The sequence below is a fragment of the Rhamphochromis longiceps genome, linkage group LG3 (genome assembly GCF_057381845.1).
Source record: "Rhamphochromis longiceps isolate RC_006_pf linkage group LG3, R_longiceps_female_GT1.1, whole genome shotgun sequence".
In the NCBI taxonomy this organism is placed as follows: domain Eukaryota; kingdom Metazoa; phylum Chordata; class Actinopteri; order Cichliformes; family Cichlidae; genus Rhamphochromis; species Rhamphochromis longiceps.
This window is the reverse complement of record NC_140559.1, coordinates 24,259,821-24,270,031: the sequence shown is the minus strand read 5'-3', so window position 1 is coordinate 24,270,031 and position 10,211 is coordinate 24,259,821. Positions and strand designations below refer to the sequence as shown.

Here is a 10,211-nt window from a genome sequence, read left to right as displayed (position 1 = left end):
GAATAACTGAGGGTAATGGCCTGCCGACTTAACTGACCAATCAATCAGCTACATTAAAATACTCTCTGTAGATCATTTGTCAAATCAAATTAAATCAAATCACTTTTATTGTCACATCACATGTGCAGGTACATTGGTACAGTACATGTGAGTGAAATTCTTGTGTGCGAGCTTCACAAGCAACAGAGTTGTGCATTTGTGGGACTAAAACCACAGAAAATCTTGTTGCTGAGCCTGAAAAAGATGATCCACGAGAGTGAGGGTTTTCTTTATTGAATGCAGCACCTTCACCTGACTTTTCTTTTTACTTTCAGAGCAAAACGTGGCGACCACGCAGAACTAACTAGCTTCCTGTGCAACAAAGCCCACCTGAGTGTGTGTGAGTGAGTGTGTGTGTGCGCTTGTATGTATATGTGTGTGTGAGGTCATGTCGGGCATGACGAGTGGCGTGTGTGTGGACAGTGACCTCTCCTCGATGCTCCAGAGAAGCTCAGCCCCCTCGCACCATCACCCAAATCACCATGGCTACGGTGGACAGGGACAGGTGAGTTGACGTGTAAACTTTTGCATCCATGTTGGTCTCCCAGTGCAGGGCTGCAGAATCAGCGGGTGAAGCGAAGGTTAAATCAAATTAAATTTAGAAGGTTCCTGTTGAAACTGGCCTCGGGTCATTGCCAAAAACTCAATTAGATCATCCAGGTAGGCATCAATTACAGAACCCACCGCTGCTCTGCTGCGAGGGCGCCGATCTCAGGGTCAGCTGGTCGATTGTTCGGTCAATACGCTTTCTCATTAGTCCAATCCACTGCGTTACTTTCAAAGAACGAAACAAGCCTTTTAAGGATTGATCCATTAGCTGTGAAAATGACCCCCACATTTTCACAGCTAGGGGGGGGGACTGCCAGCTTAATTAATGCTCACATTTACAGAACTTTTACTTTTCAGTTTCCTTCTTGTCACTCTGCTCCAGAGAATACAGCGACGGTGTGGTCAGACCAACTGCAAAATAAATGTTTCCTGCAGTGAGACGACAGACGAAGTCTAGGCAAAAATGGATTTACTACAAAGACAGAATGTGGTACTGTTCATTAAGAGTTGTACTTTGGAATAAAGTAGTTCTTAGATTGGCTCTCATGAACGAATGTTTGTAGGCAAATAATAGAGATGAATAAAACTGCACTGGTGAATACAGCGGATATTTCTTTGTGAGCTGTGAAGGAAGGAAAACGTGGAACAGATCTGTGCAACAGTATTTGCTCCCTTCCAGATTTTGTAGCGATTTGCATATATGTCTTGGATTTTTTTTTAGATTCGATTAGATAAAACTTTATTAATCCCTCTGGGAAATTCGGTAAATCGTTTAGATTTAATGTCAATATTAGACAAAGATAGCCTGAGTAAATACAAAACACAGTTTTTAAATGATGGTTTCATTTATTAAGGAAAAAAGCTATCCAAACCCACTAGTTCCTTTGTGAAAAGTAATTGTTCTCTAAACCAGGGGTCCCCAATCCCAGTCCGCGAGGGCTGGTATCCCTGCAGGTTTTAGATAACACCCTGGGTCAACGCACCTGAATCACACGATTAGTTCATTACCAGGCCTCTGGAGAACTTCAAGACATGTTGAGAAGGTAATTCATCCATTTAAATCAGCTGTGATGGAACAAGGACATATCTAAAACCTGCAGGGACACCGGCCCTCGTGGACTGGGATTGGGGACCCCTGCTCTAAACAGTACCTGGTTGTTCCACCCTTGGAAGCAATGACTGCAATGCCAATGAGTCTTTCGTGTCATGGTGGAGGAATTTTGGCCCACTTTTACTCTGCAGCTTTGTTTTAATTCAGCCACACTGGAATGTTTTCAAGCATGAGCAGCCTGTTTAAGGTCATGCCACAGCAGCTCAATCTGGACTTTGGCTAGGCCACTCCAACACCTTCATTTTGGTTTTGTTGGGCAATTCAAAGGTGGACTTGTTGGTGTGTAGCCAGCTTTTAGCAGTCGTCATTAGGCATAGTATCAACTCTGTCGCCTTGGTGTTTGCTGATATTTGAGGCTCCATTAACAGGTGAACCGCTCTGTCCTTTGTATTTTGCTCCATGAAGACAGCTCTGCCCACCAACCTCCCTGTAAAGCCACTTTATCCGTGTGCTTTTTTAAATTGATTATGGCTGGTATTGATAACAGTGATTGGTGCTATGTCCTGCAGGTGTCGGGCCTGGCTCCCATGCTGGACTACACTACAGAGATGGATCGGTACCGCTCCTCCATCGCCAGTTTCTACAAGACCAATGTCAATATGAACATGAACGTTACAAACTTCCCTCAGTCAGCCAAACTGGCCGCCCGCTTGGCCGCGGCCGCCCCCATCTTCCCTCCCACCGCTGCCAGACTTGGGGCTATGGCGACGACGCCCTGGGGTTGCCACGACAACATGAACATGAACATGAACCACCCGGCGGCAATGTTCTGGGGCCGACCTAAACCCGTGGCGGCCACGCCGACGCACCACCCCCACCACCATCATCACCCCTCTGCGACGCCGGGTCACATGACATCCTCGCACCCCCATAGTACCAGCATGCACCAGAGCAGCAACAGTGGGTCGGGAGGGGGAGGAGGTGGTGGGAGCAGTGACGGTGGAGGGGCTGAGAAACACGGACACACTGCCTCACTTCCTGTTTCACAGGGAACGGCACACCATCACGCCATGGCATCAAGCAACGGGAACTTCCTTCCTGGATACAGTGGCGGAACAGACTGTGGCGTCATGAACAAGCAGGGACACACCCACGCGGACATGATAGGCCTATCAGAGGGTGGCAGCTGCAACGGAGGAGGGGTTATGGGTGGCAGCTTCCTGGGGGGGCTGGGACTACCTCCCGGGGTCATTGTTATGGCAATGGGGTCAGCAGGGGGCGGGATCTCAGACGCTAGCAGCGCCTTTCAGATGACAGGCGGCCAGCGGGCGCTAACAGACTGCCAGCAGCATGCCAACTCCTCCCCCTGCCCCTCCTCCTCCTCGCCCCCATCATCAGGCGTGACAGCGGCGGCCGTTTCCTTGTCGTCATCATCATCTTCGTCATCCGGGACGGTGGCTAAAAGAAAGAGGAAGCGGTGTGGCGTGTGCGGGCCGTGCAGGCGGCTCATCAACTGTGGCGTCTGCTCATCGTGCCGCAACAGGAAGACGGGTCACCAGATCTGCAAGTTCAGAAAGTGCGAGGAGCTGAAGAAGAAGCCGGGGGGAGGAGGGGGGGTGCTGGAGGTGAGTTCATGCACGCACACGCACGCATACACACGTGCACACGCACAGCATTGGCTGGACGTTAGCAAATGTATGTCTCATCTTCTCTTTCTTCTGTGTGTGTGCGCATCTCTGTCTGTGTGTATGTGTGCATCTCGGTGTGCGTGTGTGTCTCGGTGTGTGTCCTGGCTCACTTAACCCAGATCACTGGCAGTGATGCTCGAGCTGGAAGGCATCGCTCACCCTGCTGAGTGTGTGTGTGTGAGTGCTGTGCAGATGGTGGGTGGTGAAATGCGAGAGCTCGGTCCCTGCTGAGGTCTGGCAAGCCGCCAGCAGACACACACACACACACACACACACACACACACACACACACACACACACACACACACACACACACACACACACACACACACCAACACTGATTCACGGTGATAAAGCGGCCGGGCGAGAGGGAGGGAACAGCGAATATTTATGTGATCTACCACTGCTGTGTGCGTGCGTGTGTATAAGAGTGTGTGAGCGCAATAAGAATTAGTGGCGATCAATAATTCTTTGACACCAGCATTCGACCTCACTGATGACTCTATATATCTCTCTCCCTTTCTCTCTCTCACACACACACACGCACACGCACTTCCTGTGGGAATCGCTACAAACTATCACTAATTATTCCCTCATCTGCACACATGTGCTGTGAGGACACGCGCTGAAACACTGTGTGTGTGTGTGATGGGAAGAGAGTGAATTAGCAGCCATAATCTTCCTCAATTACACGCTAATTGGACCTGTGGAGGCTAACGGCAAGTGACAGCGGCGTGTGTGTGTGTTACAAAGCATGTGAATGTTTGTGAGGGCAACTCTCTCTCTCCCTCTCTGTGTGTGTGTCAGCAGGTGGTTTCACACTCTTGCCTCATTCTTTCCGCTCTCTTTGATGTCGACCTGACAAACTCTCAGCCTGGCACCAAGTTTACTCTGTGAGATGAACAGCAAAGCACCCTGGGTAGTTTTCTCCACCTTTCTCTGCAGCAGGATAACCTGTCAGAGCCCAGAGCAAACTGGCCACTAACTTCAAAGTGATTTCAAAACCAGTCACAGCTGATTTCAGTGCACTCGATGCAACGTATGCAAGGATATCATACCCCGCATATGTAGGCGTCGTCACTTTTAAGAAGTCCAGTTTTGAAGCCTTAATTTCAACTTCATGTCCATCGTCATGTTGGCGGTTGTGGAGCTAGAAGCGACCATATTTGGATGAGAGGATGTAATTGAGTTATCAGTTAACTGTGCTAATTAGTGAGTGTCACTGACCAAAACTGAAGCACAGACTTCTTCGATGGTCAACTCTTAGCAGGTAGGGTGACCACATGTCCCTCATTACGCAGAATTTATGGTTCGAGTCTAAGGATGGCCCTTCTACCTGCAGTGGCGCCAGTGTACAAATAAGTGGTACAACTGGTCTGTGGGCCATTCTTGCTTGTTTTGTTGTTGGTCCGTTAGCCAGCCAAAGAGAAGAGTGAAGTTATAAAATACAAAGAGAGATCATGGCAGCGGTGGAAACTTTTCATTGTTTTTTACACTCGGTTTCACTTCAAACATTTTTCTATTCACGGAGTGAGCAGAGAAGGGTTTTCAACCGCAGACGTGCTCCCATCCTGGCCTCCAAAATCCTAACTACAGATTGCTACCATATGACATTTGCATCTGCCAAATGCTAATTGGTTGACAAGTAGGTCAGAATAGGACAGGAGCAACAGGAGTTCACCAGGAATGGGAGAACTGTGAAAAAACCCCATCGAAGATTAAAAAAGAAAAAACAAACAAACCCCCCCCCCCCCCCCCCCCCCAGCAATGTAACAATTATGCAGATTGAAAAATTATGCTTCAAGTGAGACTGCACAACATCTTAAACATCTTACAAAAACCTCCCACATTTTGACTGGTTCTGCACTTTTCTACGCCTTCTTTTACCCAGAGCATATGAAGGGAAAGCATTTTATTATAGTCACATGAAACTTAGCCAGTTTAATACTGAGCTCATATTTTGTTGAATATGATGGAAACCACCATAAAGGAAATGAAGTGGTAGTATATTCTGAGAAGTAACATTTTTGTCTTTCAGGTTTTTTTCTTAAACATATTTTTCAGTTTCACACTGAAGAAGAGTACATGTGTCATAGTTGGTTAAAAATAGCGAAATTGTCACATATGGCTCTGTCAATCTACAATGTATCGCTACTGAAAACCACAGACCACTGACCATACAGAATTGCAGCTGTACAGGGGTGTATAAAGACTATTTCATGGACCGTAAAAGAAACTTATTATCTTACTATCTTATTAAAAGATCAAAAGCAACAGGAAAAGTTGCATTGAAATATATTAGTCTATTACGACTATATTAATCATCAGATAATTGCAATAATATCCTCCAAAAGGCTCAAAGAGATCAAACAGTCCAAATGTAGCGGAGCTGAACCTGTGTCGCCAACCATCTCTCAAAGAGGCCACACCCCCAAAAATGCTGGGGACTGTTTCATTATTGGGGTCACCTTTTAATTTATATTAAAGAACTTGTTTTTACATGCTTTCCCTTTACAGATGAATACTTTACTTTGTGACTGGTGGCTCTTCTTTCAACAAACCCTCTTTTTTTTAATATTATCTCAGTATTAAACTAAACCAGTGATAGTTTGTGTATCCACACAGTCAAAGAGATTTGCTGTTTTTCGAAGTTAATTTATATCCCAAACCCCAAATTATAATGAAATTAAACTTTATCACAAGGTGACAAGACAGGAAATCTATATTGACTCTATGAAGTTCTGCTGGCAGCTTTTCAGAGGAAGGAGAGTATAGTCGCAGCAGACCGACTTTGATCTACAGCCTGCATCACTGCGGATGTGTTTACCCACACAAACGGTTCAAGAAACACAGCAGAAACTGCGAGCCAGCGTTGATGCTGATGTGATCCAATATTTACAATTTAACTGAAAAAAAGTCAAAGGTAAAAGACTAAGATTCAGGAAAGAAATAGTAGAAACAGACATTTAGGTGTGTATTTATTTTGTCATTTCGATTTTACTGTCAGTTTTCCTATGTCTCACGCCACATTTTGTCTCCTATTCTTAGCGGCCTCCCTCTGTCCCAGCCAGTGAGGCATTTCGTTGGTTCTTCTAGCCTTCCCTCCACCAACAGAACCAAAATCTGGAGGCCTAGCAGGAAGTCACCATCACACGGACTGCAAAATCAGCAAAAGGACTACAACCTCTGGAACTGAAATTGATTCTCTGCGACAGGATTACAATTTCATACTGTATGGATGACAGTTCCCAGACTGAGACTATTCCCACCTCAGCTGGAACAGGGAGTAGCTAGACAGAAGGAGAGGAAGAGGGGGCAGTTTGGTCACAGGCAACCGGACTTGGCCAATTGATGTGGTGATGCCATAATTGCATGTTTTTCCCAAGATTGTGTAAAGGTAAATTTATAAATCAATTCTTAAAAAGGCGCACACAGAATGTCCAGACCGTAGCAAGCAAACTGGCTAGAACAGATACTAGTCTGTATTTGTACTGGCTAAACAAACTTGTTCCAGACCTCTAAATTGTCTATCACTCCTCCTGTTTGCTTTTCTTAACAAACAGTTCAGGCCTTGACTATTGAAAGGATAGGCCGCTAAGTAGCCACATAAAAATAATCTATAAATTCTGTAGCTCTAATCTATTACATAAAAATTTCGAAAAGCTCAGGTTGTTCCATTGCAAGCTTGACTGGATGAATATCGAAACATTAACGGTTCTCTTATGGCTTACTCATAGAGTTGCAATCAATTCAAAGACTAGTGCTGGAACAAAGCTGCCACTATGTCTATGTCTGTAGCTAGGCTGTTCTTAAAATTACATGAAATTGTATCAAAACGACATCTTTGAGGGTATATGAAATCTGACATCTACTGGTGAAAATGCAAGAGTATTGCCCTGTACCTCTACTTTTAGCAGTTCTTTGTGTCAAGATCTAATCCACTTTTTATGGGTCTCAGCCTTATAGGTAGGGTAAGGATCTCGGATGCTGCTCTTTTGCATCAAAAGCAGCCAGCTGTGGTGGTTTGAGCATCTAATTAGAGATTCCCTCTGAGTACTGTCCTTTGGAAGGTTCCAGTACAATCCAAGCTCGAAGGAGCCATGCAGATTGTAGATCCCATTTCAGCCAAGAGAAAACTGGGAACTCCCACGGGTAACTGAAAAATGTTGCAGACATTGGGAGAATAATACCCTGCATAGTTTGCTATCAATGCAACCTGACCCCGAAAAACAGAAAATAGAGGCATGGCATCAAAGATCAATAAGCCAACAGCAGAGAGAGTGTTCTGTACCTGCTTTCAACAGTAAATGTTAGATTTGGGAAATTGGGCTTCTTTGTAAGCTTGACCAGATGTTTTGGCCAGATGTTCCGGTCACGTGATTGCTCTGGCAAAAGCGGGTGGTGTTATCAATAAGGTAGATTATCCATTTCAGATCCCAGTATGGACCTCAACATGAAGTTTACCTTAGCCTGGTGTACCTCATGTAGCCTTGATTTAAAAATGTCTGAAAATAAAAGAAGAAAAAGGAAGGAAAAAGGCAATCAAAGCAGTGTTTTTGTAAGTTCCAGAACAGTCTTGACAATCTCATTCACATAAACATGTATTAATTACATAGAAATCATTTTAAGTGCCAACATTGTAACCGTTTTATCCATTTCCTCTAATGTGTTATGTAGCTTTTCTGTAAAGGTCCATCAAGTCACAAAGCCCAAAGTCCACACCAAAGGAAGGTAGTCTCTCCCAGAAGAAGAAAAGCCCAGTTTGTAGCATAGGATTTCCTGTTGTTACTTATAAACATCATTCTGAAATAACAATATATGCCAGTTTGGTCCTGTTAAACTAATGACAATGGATTACTCTCACTGTAATCCCCCTGACACTAGGAAAATCATGTAGCTAACATTACCTCACCTCTGACTGGCCACCCACAGGAAAGAGCTTTCTGGAAATAATCTTCAGTAAATATAAGAAATTATACAAACTTTAGTACCAAATGTAAACCAGTAAACAGATTTCATGAAATTCAGCAATCTTGCTGACAAACATATTTTGCTAAGAGAAAAAGTATTATGTTAATAGTGACATTATTGCAAGGACGCTTTGTGTACTGTGCAATGTAGCAACTTTTTTTTTTTTTCTTTTTCCATAACACTTATATTACCAGGAAGTAAAACAATTGAGATGAAACATCTCTTTCTGGCTTCCTGGATTTTGTGAGAGTGTCCTTATCCTAAACAGGGAGCATAAGTCTAGCCTGGTTTTCAGTTATGGCAATTATGACAAAACCATAGTTCTCAGAGAAAAGCTGTTCAAACATGGGGAGAACATGCAACAGGGCTTACCACTGAAGCATCGTGCTGACGTGCTTTTATAGAAGACTGTTCTTGTTCTGGGTCAAGGTCCAAACTCCTTAATCTGGATTTCTTTTATGAATAACATATCTTTAAGGTATGTAAGCGGTGTTCACATAAACATCCAAGACATTACCAGTGAAAAGCTGATTGTCTGAAAGTTCGAAGTAAATAGAAAAAATAACTATACCGGATTAAATTGGCTACTCTTCCTTTCAGGGTGTTCAAATTCATGTGCAGCCCAACATGGCTTAGGTTGCATAGTGGAAGTCATCCTCTAACCCCTCAGGACCCTGCCTCGGGATGTTGGAGCAGAACTCTGCATTGGCAGCCTGACACCTGAGAGTGAACTCAGGGTGCACAACACACAGTTTGCCATAATATCAACTAGCATGGTAGTAGAACTCCTGATCTGACCTTTGAGCTTCAATTCTTCACATTCTGCTCTCTCACAGTTGCACTTTTTGATTTTAGTACATAAAGTATAATTTTGGTCAGCTGTAGTCTTGCTGTCTTGAGATGTCCGATAATGTGAACAGAAGCCGTATATATGGTATATAGTTTGTGATCATGGCACAGATTATGTATGTTTGTGTACAGCCTTCACAATCTGTGATAAAACTGTCACCTGCTTCCTCTTCTTCCTCCTCCTAGCAAACCACAAACCCCATTGTAGCCAAACCAGGAAGATTCAGGACTTAACCACAGAAACAATTACAGTCTGACCAAAACCGGATGACACGTTAACCTCAAAGGGAAAAAAAATCACCACAGAGAGGATACAAACTGACCTCAGCAGGACGTGATTCAGGACTGTTATTAAGGACTACAACTTCACCACAGTAGGACTACCACATCACTGTTATCTGTCTCTTCTGTCTACCTCCTCCTCAAGAACATTAAAGGCACCTTGATTGATTCTTATTGGGCTCTGTTCATGTTGGTACGGCATGATCTGCTTCTTAACTCTCTAGATGGTCCGGAGCTGATCTGCCTCTTGTGGAATCTGGTGTTTAGATTTTGTATTTGCAAGTGTACTCTGCTGTCTAAATGAGTCGTGAAATGTCTGAATTTATTTTATTTGTCTAGATTTAATGGAAAGTTCTCAGGGTGCAGTCACACTTCTGGTTTATATGAACTACAGTAGACTGAACACAAAACTCACTTTGTTGCATTTTTTTTACATTTGATTAAAAGGTGGCAGTTGAAGGTTTGAAATTCCTGTCTTCACTAAAAGCTTAAAATGGCAAGATGCATTTTTAGAGAAGTATGGATCAGAAAATCTGCTCTCAAGTTACACCTCCAGTCCTGAATATTCAGATCTCTAAAGTTCATATCTATGAGACCCCTGCCAGGACCTCCAAGAGAGTTCAGAACCAGTTTCTCTGTACTTGTATCTGGGCATATTGTACCACACATGGTGACCAGTAGGATCCAGAACAGAAGAACTCACCTGCAGTTTATTTGTGGCACAGAGACTCACCCTTGGATCATCTGGAGAGCTCTGAGGTTCTGAGTATAACTCTGGGACT

At 44.1% G+C, this 10,211-nt stretch overlaps 1 protein-coding gene across 1 annotated transcript; it reads left to right on the top strand.

Moving 5' to 3' along the window:
* Positions 1-352: 352 nt before the first annotated feature.
* On the top strand, positions 353-7,272 carry LOC146673573 (uncharacterized). Its single transcript, XM_085390292.1, has 3 exons — positions 353-544; positions 2,209-3,264; positions 6,376-7,272. The coding sequence occupies exons 1-3, from the start codon at positions 428-430 to the stop codon at positions 6,421-6,423; spliced, it is 1,221 nt and encodes a 406-aa protein (XP_085246418.1). The 5' UTR covers positions 353-427; the 3' UTR covers positions 6,424-7,272.
* The last annotated feature ends 2,939 nt before the right edge of the window (positions 7,273-10,211 follow it).

Coding starts and splice junctions, on each gene's coding strand:
- LOC146673573 (XM_085390292.1), top strand. CDS start 428: ATGTCGGGCATGACGAGTGGCGTGTGTGTGGACAGTGACCTCTCCTCG. Junction 545..2,208: donor GCTACGGTGGACAGGGACAG/GTGAGTTGACGT, acceptor TATGTCCTGCAG/GTGTCGGGCCTGGCTCCCAT. Junction 3,265..6,375: donor GAGGAGGGGGGGTGCTGGAG/GTGAGTTCATGC, acceptor TCCTATTCTTAG/CGGCCTCCCTCTGTCCCAGC.